The sequence below is a fragment of the Oncorhynchus masou genome, chromosome 28, assembly GCF_036934945.1.
Source record: "Oncorhynchus masou masou isolate Uvic2021 chromosome 28, UVic_Omas_1.1, whole genome shotgun sequence".
In the NCBI taxonomy this organism is placed as follows: Eukaryota; Metazoa; Chordata; class Actinopteri; order Salmoniformes; family Salmonidae; genus Oncorhynchus; species Oncorhynchus masou.
The window spans coordinates 68,853,243-68,867,631 of record NC_088239.1 but is presented as its reverse complement, the minus strand read 5'-3'; the positions used below and the strand labels follow the sequence as shown (position 1 = coordinate 68,867,631).

General features: G+C 43.0%; 1 protein-coding gene across 1 annotated transcript in view; it reads left to right on the top strand.

Moving 5' to 3' along the window:
* LOC135518153 (fibrinogen C domain-containing protein 1-like) overlaps positions 1 to 14,389 on the top strand; it is a 233,619-nt gene that overhangs the window by 39,684 nt on the left and 179,546 nt on the right. The window contains exons 2-3 of the mRNA XM_064943079.1: positions 5,177 to 5,266; positions 12,713 to 13,192. Of these exons, the coding sequence (XP_064799151.1) occupies positions 5,177 to 5,266; positions 12,713 to 13,192 (570 nt within the window). The remainder of the gene's footprint in view (positions 1 to 5,176; positions 5,267 to 12,712; positions 13,193 to 14,389) is intronic.

The window sequence follows — 14,389 nt, the reverse complement described above, 5'->3', positions numbered from 1 at the left end:
TTGTCCAGCCTCAGTGTGTAACAGAGTTGTCCAGCCTCAGTGTGTAACAGAGTTGTCCAGCCTCAGTATGTAACAGAGTTGTCCAGTCTCACTGTGTAACAGAGATGTCCAGTCTCACTGTGTAACAGAGATGTCCAGTCTCAGTGTGTAACAGAGTTGTCCAGTCTCACTGTGTAACAGAGTTGTCCAGCCTCACTATGTAACAGAGTTGTCCAGCCTCACTGTGTAATAGAGGTCGACCGATTAATCAGAATGGACGATTAATTAGGGCCAATTTCAAGTTTTCATAACAATCGGAAATCGATTTGCCGATTTGTATTTTTTTTTAAATATTATTATCATTATTATTTTTTATACATTTATTTAACTCAGCAAGTCAGTTAAGAACACATTCTTAATTTCAATGACGGCCTAGGAACGGTGGGTTAACTGCCTCATTTAGGCGCAGAACCACAGATTTTCACTTTGTCAGCTCGGGGGATCCAATCTTGCAACCTTACAGTTAACTCGTCCAATGCAATAACGACCTGCCTCTCTCTCGTTGCACTCCACAAGGAGACTGCCTGTTACACGAATGCAGTAAGCCAAGGTAACTTGCTAGCTAGCATTAAACTTATCTTATAAAAAACAATCATAATCACTAGTTAACTACACATGGTTGATGATATTACTAGATATTATCTAGCGTGTCCTGCGTGGCATATAATCTGACTGAGCATACAAGCATTTTACATTTACATTTAAGTCATTTAGCAGACGCTCTTATCCAGAGCGACTTACAAATTGATGAATTCACCTTCTGACATCCAGTGGAACAGCCACTTTACAATAGTGCATCTAAATCATTAAGGGGGGGGGTGAGAAGGATTACTTATCCTATCCTAGGTATTCCTTGAAGAGGTGGGGTTTCAGGTGTCTCCGGAAGGTGGTAATTGACTCCGCTGTCCTGGCGTCGTGAGGGAGTTTGTTCCACCATTGGGGGGCCAGAGCAGCGAACAGTTTTGACTGGGCTGAGCGGGAACTGTACTTCCTCAGTGGTAGGGAGGCGAGCAGGCATACAAGTATCTAAGTATCTGACTGAGCAGTGGTAGTCAGAAGCAGGCGCGTAAACATTCATTCAAACAGCACTTTTGTGCGTATTGCCAGCAGCTCTTCGTTGTGCATAAAGCATTGCACTGTTTATGACTTCAAGCCTATCAACTCCCGAGATGAGGCTGGTGTAACCGAAGTGAAATGGCTAGCTAGTTAGCGCGCGCTAATAGCGTTTCAAACGTCACTCGCTCTGAGCCTTCTAGTAGTTGTTCCCCTTGCTCTGCATGGGTAACGCAGCTTTGATGGTGGCTGTTGTCGTTGTGTTGCTGGTTCGAGCCCAGATAGGGGTGAGGAGAGGGACGGAAGCTATACTGTTACACTGGCAATACTAAAGTGCCTATAAGAACATCCAATAGTCAAAGGTTAATGAAATACAAATGGTATAGAGGGAAATAGTCATATAATTCCTATAATAACTACAACCTAAAACTTCTTAAGTGGGAATATTGAAGACTCATGTTAAACGGAACCACCAGCTTTCATATGTTCTCATGTTCTGAGCAAGGAACTTAAACATTAGCTTTCTTACATGTTTTTGCATTATTTAAACCAAATTTAACATGTTTCATTATTTACTTGAGGCTACATTGATTTTATTGATGTATTATATTAAGTTAAAATAAGTGTTCATTCAGTATTGTTGTAATTGTCATTATTACAAATAAATGAAATAAAAATCGTCCGATTAATCAGTATCGGCTTTTTTGGTGTCCAGCCTCAGTGTCCAGCCTCAGTGTGTAACAGAGTTGTCCAGCCTCAGTGTCCAGCCTCAGTGTGTAACAGAGTTGTCCAGCCTCAGTTTCCAGGCTCAGTGTGTAACAGAGTTGTCCAGTCTCAGTTTCCAGCCTCAGTGTGTAACAGAGTTGTCCAGCCTCAGTGTGTAACAGAGTTGTCCAGCCTCAGTTTTCAGCCTCAGTGTGTAACAGAGTTGTCCAGCCTCAGTTTCCAGGCTCAGTGTGTAACAGAGTTGTCCAGTCTCAGTTTCCAGCCTCAGTGTGTAACAGAGTTGTCCAGCCTCAGTTTCCAGCCTCAGTGTGTAACAGAGTTGTCCAGCCTCAGTGTGTAACAGAGTTGTCCAGCCTCAGTGTGTAACAGAGTTGTCCAGCCTCAGTGTGTAACAGAGATGTCCAGCCTCAGTGTGTAACAGAGTTGTCCAGCCTCAGTGTGTAACAGAGTTGTCCAGCCTCAGTGTGTAACAGAGTTGTCCAGCCTCAGTGTGTAACAGAGTTGTCCAGCCTCAGTGTGTAACATCCATGTGTGTTTGCTAGTCTGTGTGCGGAACAGGTTTCTGGATTTTCATGCTAAACTCATCAGGATTCAGCAGGGCCTCTCTCTCACTCCGTCTCTTTCCCTCCCCATTACTTCCTCTCCCTCACCCCTGGTAGGTGTACTCAGAGTAGGGAGGTGATAGGGCCATCAACATTGTGTGAACTGCATACTCTACTATTATACCTACAGTAGCAGCCAACACACAGACGACCACTGCACATAGTCCAGTCTTGTTCCTATTCCCCAGGCTACACATTCATTCACATAGAAACACTGACTATACTGACTACACTGACTACACCCCTACACCAACAAGTTGCACACTAAGCAAACACCCCAACTCATGTACTCCTGTTGTACCATCCTCTGTCTGCACCAGTGTGAGTTTGTTGGCCTGAGCTTTGTCCTGACAGTGTTTTCAATTGTTCTAATTGGTCAGCTCAATGGTGTGTGTAGAAGGTCAGGGACGGCATGTACTCTCCCTCAGCTAGGACATAACCCTATCATAATTACCCTCATTTCACTTTCTGCAGCCCCCACACACACGCGTGTGCACACACACGAACACACATGAAAGCATGTATACACACACACAAACAAACACGCACGGACACACATGCGCACGCACACACACACACAGTGGCCGTGTCCTGATACCCACACTTGCGTTCTAAATAGTAGACATTTTGGGTATGCAAAAATATAACATTATAGTATGTGACATATCTGAAATTGAGTATGCTTTAAATGCCAGGATGTCATACTCATTTCGGATTTTCATCTAGTAGAATTCACTGCACACTATTGAGGAAGAGAATCCTCTTTCGAGACCTACGTGTGTTCGACAACAGCTGATAATCAGATAAGGGGACGTGCTCTACCAAAATGAACGAATTGTGGGATTCAGCACAATTGCGCATTAGATGATGTCTTCATAGTATGGATGAGTTGAATATGTTGCATGACATTTGGGCTTACTACATTTCTTCAACTTTTTACTAAACAGTCCATACTAAATAGTATGTAGTACGATTAATACACGGCATGCCGTTTAAGTAAGTAGTAGGTAAGCCAGATTTCGGATATGGCCAGTAACCTTAATATTAGTAGTGATATTTAGCAGCACAATTATAAATACATTCAGGAGTGACATGGAATCTTTGACAGAGTAATTCCTGTGCTCCTCTTCCTAGTACTTGTTTGTGATTGCTAGTTTTTACGTGTGTTTTACTATAATATATAACAACAACACTGCTTTTTGGTTTGGATCATTGATGAAGTAAAATATTTATTTGATTTGCGGTCTTGGTTCTTGGTTTGGTCATTGATGAAGTAGTTTTGATTTGATTTGCATTCTTGGTGCTTGGTTTGGATCATTGATGGAGTGGAGTTATGATTTCTGGTCCAATAGCTGACCCTTCTGCAGTATCTTACAACCAACAGCATGCTATTATACTACACTGAACAAAAATACAAATGCAACATGTAAAGTGTTGGTAACATGTTTCATGAGCTGAAATAAAAGATCCCAGAAATGTTCCCTACATACTAAAAAGTTATTTCTCTCATATTTTGTGCACACATTTGTTTTCCTCCCTGTTAGTGAGCATTTCTCCTTTGTCAAGATAACCAACAAGTCAGTTCATAAACGTTCTGCCCTGCTAGAGCTGCCCCGGTAAGTGGAAATGTCTAGGAGCAACTACGGCTCAGCTGAAACACGTAGCGCATAAAAATCATCTGTCCTCGGTTGCAACATTCACTACCGAGTTCCAAACTGCCTCTGGAAGCAATATCAGCGCAATAACTGTTCGTCAGTAGCTTCATGAAATGGGTTTCCATGGCTGCGCAGCCTCACACAAGCCTAAGATCACCACACACAATGCCAAGCATCGGCTGGAGTGATGTAAAGCTCGCCACCATTGGACTCTGGAGCAGTGGATACGCATTCTCTGGAGTGATAAATTATGCTTCACCATCTGTCTGACCGCGAATCTGGGTTTGGCGGATGCCAGGAGAACGCTACCTGCCCCAATGCATAGTGCCAACTGTAAAGTTTATTGGAGGAGGAATAATGGTCTGGGACTGTTTTTCATGGTTCGAGCCCCTTATATCTAGTGAAGGGATATCTTAACGCTACAGCATACAATGACATTCTAGACGATTCTCTGCTTCCAACTTTGTGGCAACAGTTTGGGGAAGGCCCTTTCCTGTTTCAGCATGACAATTCCCCTGTGCACAAATAAAGGTCCATACAGAAATGGTTTGTTGAGATTGTTGTGGAGGAACTTGACTGGTCTGCACAGAGCCCTGACCTCAACCCCATCGAACACCTTTGGGATGAATTGGAACACCGACTGCGAGCCAGGTGTAACCGCCCAACATAAGTGCCTGACCTCACTATGGCTCTTGTGGCTGAATGGAAGCAAGTCTCTGCTGCAGTGTTCCAACATATAGTGGAAAGCCTTCCCAGAAGAGTGGAGGCTGCTATAGCTGTCAAGGGGGCACCAACTCCATATTAATGCCCATAATTTTGTAATGAAATGTTCGACTATCAGATGTCCACATACTATTGGTCAGGTAGTGAATCTGTGAGGAACAGATGCATATCTGTATTCCCAGTCATGTGAAACCCATTGATCAGGACCTAATGTATTTATTTCAAGTTAATGATTTCCTTATATGAACTGTAACTCCGTAAAATCTTTGAAATTGTTGTATGTTGCGTTTATATTTTGTTCAGTGTATAATATCTAAGCATATAAAATGAAACAACGGCAAACACAACAACATTGGTTTGCTTGTTTGTTCCATGCAGACGTTCTGTGAGTGTGTACCCAGCACCTCCCAGCTTAAACACCGTTGGTCAGACTCAGACACAGTCAGAGAGACCCCATCACCCACCAAGGTAAGAACACACAGACTCACACAGACTCACACAGACACACACACATACACACACTTAGAACACACCTTGATATCTCACATACACCAAAACATATACTATCGCCCAACCTGCAATCTTTTACCATACAATTCACACTATGAAATAATGTATTATAATGATCATTTCTGACAGGTTAGCTCTTACTTCTTAAAATAATGGTCCATTACATGGTATTTTCTATTTGTGGTGAAATGCATTTATGTTTGGATGTAAATCATCTAGTTTAATGTAGCTCATCATGTGACTAAAGCTAAGGTGAGTCTTCAGGTCTCATGCACATTTACATTGATTCACCAAGTTCTTATTTCAGCCATTGTCACAGATGGAGATTTGAAGTGTCCTCATGAAGAGGAGAGGAGAGCGGATATGAGGGAGAGGAAATGATAGGAGAGAAGAAGAGAGGACTGGAGAGGAAATGAGAGGAGAGGATAGGAGAGGAGTAAAGAGAAGAGGGGAGGAGAGGAGAGTGGAGAGGAGAAGAGAGGAGAGGATATGAGGATATGTTTGGCGTAAAAGCAACACAGCTCATCACCCTGAACACACCGAACCCACTGTCAAACATGGTGGTGGCAGCATCATGGTTTGGGCCTGCTTTTCTTCAGCAGGGACAGGGAAGATGGTTAAAATTGATGGGAAGATGGATGGAGCCAAATACAGGACCATTCTGGAAGAAAACCTGATGGAGTCTGCAAAAGACCTGAGACTGGGACGGAGATTTTTCTTCCAACAAGACAATGATCCAAAACATAAAGCAAAATCTACAATGGAATGGTTCAAAATAAACATATCCAGGTGTTAGAATGGCCAAGTCAAAGTCCAGACCTGAATCCAATCGAGAATCTGTGGAAAGAACTGAAAACTGCTGTTCATAAATGCTCATCCAACCTCACTGAGCTCGAGCTGTTTTGCAAGGAGAAATGGGAAAAAATTTCAGTCTCTCGATGTGCAAAACTGATAGAGACATACCCCAAGCGAGGAGAGGATGACTAAAGCATGTCCCTGTCATTAGCTGTACAGAACAGCTCGGCGTGGCTCAAGGGATCTAATGGCATATGTATGCTCTCTCTGTCTTTGCCTGTCTCGCTTTCTCTTTCTCCATGTTTCATTCCTCATCGATCCCTCACTCCACCTCCCCTTCTCCCCATCTCTGTCACTCTCTCTTTTTCTATCTGAGGAGAGCAGGATGAATACTGAGGAGCTCATCTACATGGAGGATTATAGCGCTCCTTCACAATGCCCTCCTTGCCCCATCAGTGTCTCCATCACCATGGTGATCGCATTCAGGGGATTATCAGATATTAAAAGTCACATCTGAGTGCAGAGCAGAAGAGGTGGTAAACCTTGACTCTAAAGAAATACCTAAATGAACCGTGGATTAAGCTTGTGCTGCTTTGCACATAAAGACGGAAATTATTGTAACAGGATCTGAGTACGTGTGGGATGGTACAGAATATGCGTGTGTGGAGGTCTGTGGGCTCTGTATGTAAAAAGATAGAATGTGGGTGCGTGTGTCTGCATGTGTGTGAGTGCATCACAGGAGGCCGCTGAGGGGAGAACTGCTTATAATAATGGCTGGAATGGAGTTAATGAAATGGTATCAAACATATGAAAACCATGTATTCGATACCATTCCACCTATTCTGCTCCAGCCGCTACCACGAGCCCGTGCTCCCCAATTAAGAGCATCAATCATTGTGTATCTCAAATGGTTTTCTACTTACAGTGCCTTGCGAAAGTATTCGGCCCCCTTGAACTTTGCGACCTTTTGCCACATTTCAGGCTTCAAACATAAAGATATAAAACTGTATTTTTTTGTGAAGAATCAACAACAAGTGGGACACAATCATGAAGTGGAACGACATTTATTGGATATTTCAAACGTTTTTAACAAATCAAAAACTGAAAAATTGGGCGTGCAAAATTATTCAGCCCCTTTACTTTCAGTGCAGCACACTCTCTCCAGAAGTTCAGTGAGGATCTCTGAATGATCCAATGTTGACCTAAATGACTAATGATGATAAATACAATCCACCTGTGTGTAATCAAGTCTCCGTATAAATGCACCTGCACTGTGATAGTCTCAGAGGTCCGTTAAAAGCGCAGAGAGCATCATGAAGAACAAGGAACACACCAGGCAGGTCCGAGATACTGTTGTGAAGAAGTTTAAAGCCGGATTTGGATACAAAAAGATTTCCCAAGCTTTAAACATCCCAAGGAGCAGTGTGCAAGCGATAATATTGAAATGGAAGGAGTATCAGACCACTGCAAATCTACCAAGACCTGGCCGTCCCTCTAAACTTTCAGCTCATACAAGGAGAAGACTGATCAGAGATGCAGCCAAGAGGCCCATGATCACTCTGGATGAACTGCAGAGATCTACAGCTGAGGTGGGAGACTCTGTCCATAGGACAACAATCAGTCGTATATTGCACAAATCTGGCCTTTATGGAAGAGTGGCAAGAAGAAAGCCATTTCTTAAAGATATCCATAAAAAGTGTTGTTTAAAGTTTGCCACAAGCCACCTGGGAGACACACCAAACATGTGGAAGAAGGTGCTCTGGTCAGATGAAACCAAAATTGAACTTTTTGGCAACAATGCAAAACGTTATGTTTGGCGTAAAAGCAACACAGCTCATCACCCTGAACACACCGAACCCACTGTCAAACATGGTGGTGGCAGCATCATGGTTTGGGCCTGCTTTTCTTCAGCAGGGACAGGGAAGATGGTTAAAATTGATGGGAAGATGGATGGAGCCAAATACAGGACCATTCTGGAAGAAAACCTGATGGAGTCTGCAAAAGACCTGAGACTGGGACGGAGATTTTTCTTCCAACAAGACAATGATCCAAAACATAAAGCAAAATCTACAATGGAATGGTTCAAAATAAACATATCCAGGTGTTAGAATGGCCAAGTCAAAGTCCAGACCTGAATCCAATCGAGAATCTGTGGAAAGAACTGAAAACTGCTGTTCATAAATGCTCATCCAACCTCACTGAGCTCGAGCTGTTTTGCAAGGAGAAATGGGAAAAAATTTCAGTCTCTCGATGTGCAAAACTGATAGAGACATACCCCAAGCGACTTACAGCTGTAATCGCAGCAAAAGGTGGCGCTACAAAAGGTGGCGCTACAAAGTATTAACTTAAGGGGGCTGAATAATTTTGCACGCCCAATTTTTCCGTTTTTGATTTGTTAAAAAAGTTTGAAATATCCAATAAATGTCATTGCACTTCATGATTGTGTCCCACTTGTTGTTGATTCTTCACAAAAAATACAGTTTTATATCTTTATGTTTGAAGCCTGAAATGTGGCAAAAGGTCGCAAATTTCAAGGGGGCCGAATACTTTCGCAAGGCACTGTATCTAATGACCGGATGAAGACCGTCATCCAGCCATCAGCCTAGGTTGTGTCTGCTGCTGTGGTATAGGAGGACAGTGGTCCTACATCCCAGTGGTGGTCCTACCTCCCAGTGTGTGTCCTCTCTCATCCCATGGGGGGAGGGGGGGGGCATAAAGAGAGAGGATCTGGCTGAAAATACAGTTATAGAACCCATTGCCCTTTATGGTTGTGAGGTCTTGGGTCCACTCACCAACCAAGAATTCACAAAATTGGACAAACACCAAATTCAAACTCTGCATGCAGAATTCTGCAAAATTATCCCCTGTGTACAACATAAAACACAAAATAATGCATGCAGAGCTAATTATCCAAATCCAGAAAAGAGAATTCTACAAATTCTACAACCACCTAAAAGGAAGCGATTCCCAAAACTTCCATAACAAAGCCATCACCTACAGAGAGATAAACCACCCACATCACTACAACACTGTATATAATATGACATAATATGACATTTGAAATGTCTTTATTCTTTTGGAACTTCTGTGAGTGTAATGCCTACTGTTCATTATTATTATTTATTTAACTTTAGTTTATTTATTTCACTTGCTTTGGCAATGTTAACATATGTTTCCCATGCCAATAAAGCCCTTGAATTGAATGTAACTGAATTGAGAGAGAGCGAGAGAGAGAGAGAGAGAGAGAGGGGGGCAGAGAGACAAAGAGCCCCTTTGAATTTAGAGAGAGAGAGAGAGAGAGAGAGAGAGAGAGAGAGAGAGAGAGAGAGAGAGAGAGAGAGAGAGAGAGAGAGACTGAATCCAGTCAGTAATTACCGAGTGGCTTCCTACTGAGAGATGGAGAGACTCATTAACAAAAGCACTGTTTAGACAGGGTTTGAGTGGTTTAGCTTGGCTCAATGGAATTATACAGACAGAAATTGTATTGTGTGTTTGGGGGTGGGTCTCTCTGAGTGGATGTAGTACTGTATGTAAGAGGTGTAAGGGGGGGGGGGGGGGTGAAGAGTGTTATATTTGTTCCTTCCTTTGTGTGTCACAAGTTAAAGAACGTAGATCAGCTTAGATCACCATCTCCTTGTCTATCCATCTCCCCTTTTCTGCTCTGCCTGTATGTGCTGGTCTCCTTTCCAGGGTTTTAACCAAGCCCTTGCTTAGCTTTGATATGTGTCAATGGCTACTATCAATGTGCTATTGTGATTATTGAGAGATCCCCCAATAACTAAATAATACACTGAGAGTACAAAACATTAAGGACCCCCCACTGCCTACACACAGTACCCCGTAATTTCAAAGTGGAATAGTGTTTTTGACATTTTTACTTATTAATTAAATGTTCAAACTAAAATGTATTGTCAATAAGTATTCAACCCCTTTTTTATGGAAAGCCTAAATAAGTTAAGGGGTAAACATTTCCTTAACAACTCACATAGTAAGGGCTCCTGAGTGGTGTAGTGGTCTAAGGCACTGCATCTCAGTGATAGAGGCATCACTACAGACACCCTAGTTCGATTCCAGGCTGTATCACAACTGGCCGTGATTGGGTCCCATAGGTCAGCGCACAATTGGCCCAGCGTCGTACAGGTTTGCTGGTGTAGGCCGTCATTGTAAATAAGTATTTGTTCTTAACTGACTTGCCTGGTTAAATTAAATAATAAATACATTTACAAATAAGTTGCATGGGCTCACTCTGTGAGACTTTCCCTGAAAGATTCACAGTTGTAATCGCTGCCAAAGGTGCTTCTACTAAGTATTGATTTAAGGGTGTGAATACTTATGTAATTGACATATAAAGCACGTGCAAACACACACATAAATGCACACTGGTACTCACACACAGTACAGACACAAATGCTGCTTGACATGCAGAATGAAATTGGATTGTTCTTTGCCTGCATGTCGACTGAGAGAAAACAGACAACTAATTGTGATGCGTGAAAAGATGCCCCGGAGCTGCATCCTGACTGACTGCATCTGGTCTTGGAAAAAGAAGTGATGCAACCACATAACGCAACACAGCTTGGGCACGTGTGTGTGTGTGTACAGTATGTGGCATCAGTATGTGTGTGTTCGTATGTAAACAGAGAAGTCCTGTCATCCTGTAGCAGCTGGAGAATGGCTCTCTCTCTCTCTCTCTCTCTCTCCAGGCGCCTCTGTCCCCATCATTTTCCTTCCTTAACCAGCAGCCTCCTCTACTCCCAGACTCTGTTGTTGTCAGGAGTCAAACTATTGTTTGTGTTATGCGCCTCTGGGCTTTGTTCCTCCCCAATGAGTTTGGGTGCATATGTCAGCTCTGTATGTGTACTGAATGTGTGTTCATGAAACTGGGAATTACTGAATAGAAGTGTCTCTACTCCTAACACAGCTGAAATACACTGGGAGTGAACACACACACACACACACACACACACACACACACACACACACACAACACACACACACACACACACACACACACACACACAGAGAGAGCCATGACGTCCACATCTGTGCTTGGAGGCTATGAATAAACACAGTGATGAAGAAGTGGCTCTCTGGAAAACAGGGTGTATACCACAGAGAGACACACAGTGATAAAACATCACATACTGTAGCACACCATTAGCTGGCCATTAGCATGGTCCACTGTGCCTCTACTGCCAATTTACATATTCATTATCTCATACACACACTAAGTATGAAATCAGTCATGCTAACACATACACGCACACACACAGAGCCATACTTACACAAACACACACACACACACACACACACACACACACACACACACACACACACACACACACACACACACACACACACACACACCCATGACTCAGGGTCATGTGCACACATGCTCGCTCTCACACACACACAAACACACGCACACACATACAGTTCTGATGAGTGCATTATCCAGTGGGAAATAAGTGTAATCATGTGAGGTGGATATGGGGAAGATAGGAGTTGTGAATCATACAGTGGTAGTGTAGGACATACCCCTCTCCTCTCCTCTCTCCCATACACACATGGTAATTAAGATGAAGAGATGAAGATCACTTTATTGGTCAATTTTAAGCAAGGACCAAATGAAATTTCACTTCCGCTTCAAACCCAACCCCTCCGAAAGACACACATACATAAACAGGTTTTTGGAGCGGGTGCTGCCACACTTGATGCGCAGGGAGCTGTTGCTGTGAGGGTTAAGTGCCTTGCTCAAGGACACAACAACAGGCAATAGCATCTAAAATTTTGAGACCAGCAACCCTTTGGTTGTCAGCTCAATTGCTGACAGATTTTTTCAGTTGGACCTGGGATTAAAACTGACAACCCTCTGGTTGCTTTCTCGCATCTCCAACAGCTAGGCTACCTGCCGCCCTAAAAGTACGTTTAATTGTCACATACACCATGGCAAGATTGCTCCCAATTGTCAAATCTTTTTTAGTGTCTTTTTAATGACACTTCTATTGATGTCTTTCTCTCTCACTTTTTTCTTCATACTTTCTCTCTCGCTCTGGCTCTCTCACACTTTCTATCTCTCTTTGCTTCTTACTCTTTCTGCCTTCCTCTCTCTCTTTCTCTCCCCTTCTCTCTCCCATTCTCTCTCTTCCCTTCTCTATATCTCTCTGAAGTGGGAGTGAGAATTGAACCTGTTTCCCTGCTGTGTTCATCCCCAGAGGTATTTTAAACTGGGACTCTGGCTCAGATTCTCCTCAATACGCTACATACTGTATCTCTTCTCTTCAAAAACAACATATGTTGCAGAAAACATGTTTTCTATCGGGCTTTTTCCAGCTTTCAGACTTTTGATGTTTATTTTTTTGTGGGTTCAGTTTTGATGCAGAAGTAGTGTATGGTGGTTAATGAGCTATGGGAAAAGATATTGCTCATAACAAACTTTCGTTAATAAAGGACGGGTTGTGAAATGTGATGCCTCAAATATTGAATTCCTGTAAACAGCACTAATCTTCAATTATAGAGCAACAAGAACAAAAAATGTCTGTCTGTCGGTTTAACATTCCACTTTTATTTTGTCCCTCCCTCCATCCCACCCTCCCTCCCTCCCTGTAGAGGATGAGCTGCAGCTACCTCCTGTGCACCATCCTCCTCTTCGTCGCCGTCCTTCTGGCCGTCACGGCAACCGGCACCATCCTCTTCATGAACCACTACCAGGCCCCGCCCATGTCTGACGGCCCACCCCACATCTCAACCAATCCGGACGAGGCCAACGCCCTGGTAACCGTGGAGAGGGGCGACGGCTCACGCATCAACATCTTCATCGACCCCAACTGTCCGGACTACAACGGGAACTTCCTACGCCTGGAAGGGGTGCAGACATCGCTGCTCCACTCGCTGACCGACCACGACACCGACCTGAAGTCGGTCAAAGGTCAAGACCGGGCGCTGCTGGTCAACCTTGCTGAGGAGGTGGCCAAACTGTCAGCCCACGCTGGTCAGCTGAAGATGGACTACGAGTCTCTGAGACGAGGCCAGGGGAGTCTGGGGCAGGACCTGAACACACTGCAGACAGAGCAGGGACGCCTCATACAAGTAAGCTAGTATTTAATTTTTTGTATTTTTTATTTATCCTTTATATAACCAGGAAGGGCTCATTGAGATTTGAAATCTCTTTTTCATGAGCATCCTGGCCAAGATAGGCAGCACCAAGTCATTACACAATTACAGACAGACAACATGAAAAACTATAGGTAATCTAGTAAAACCATAGAATTCACAAGAGTATATCAAAATCATAAAACAGCTAATTAAAACATTGACAGGTCAGGGAATCAGCCTCAAAATCCTTCATCAATGATTTAAAAAGACCAATCGGGACAAGTTCTTCCAGTTTAAAAGTATTTTGTAAGGCGTTCCAAGCCAAGGGCGCAGAGTGAATAAAATCCCTTTTACCAAATTCAGTTCGGACGTTTGGAGCAGTTAGCAGGATAAAGTCCTGCGAACAAAGAGAGTACCCACCACATTTCTGAACAATACATATTCCCAAATAAAATGGTAGTACACCCAAAATGACTTTGTAAATAAATGTATACCCGTGACCCAACCTATGATTTACTAGAGAAGGCCAGCCAACCCTTGTATATAAAGTGCAGGGGTGCGTAAGGGTTTTGCAGTTTAAAATAAATCTCAATGCTCCATGGTAAAGGGTGTCAATTGATCTCAAACACTGAGTGGAAGCATTCATATATAAAATATCTCCATAGTCTAGTGAAGGCATAAATGTTGCTTATACTCCTTCTGGCTTCAAAAGAAAAACAGGCCTTATTCTTAAGCTTAAATTGACACAAGGTATGTTGAACAGTATAAAAAGCAGTTTGCAAGTTCTGGAAAGCTTTTGTGGGAGATGAGATACAACAATAAATAACAGTATCATCAGCATAAAAGTGAACTTGAGCATTTGCACATTTTTGTCTCAGTTATTTACATAAATAGTGAATAAGAGGGGACCAAGTGCAGAGCCCTGGGGCACACTATTACAGACAGACAATTTAACAGACATGGGCCCATCAAATTAGGTGCACTGAGTTCTATCAGACAGATAGTTATCAAACCATGCAACTGCATGCTCCGAAATACCTATGCTCAACAATCTCTGCCTCAATATAGCATGATCAACTGTATCAAAAGCCTTAGAGAGATCAATAAAAAGTGAGACACAGTGCTGTTTTTTGTCAAGGGCTTCAGTGATATCATTTAAAACCTTCATGGCTGCTGTACTTGTGCTATGCT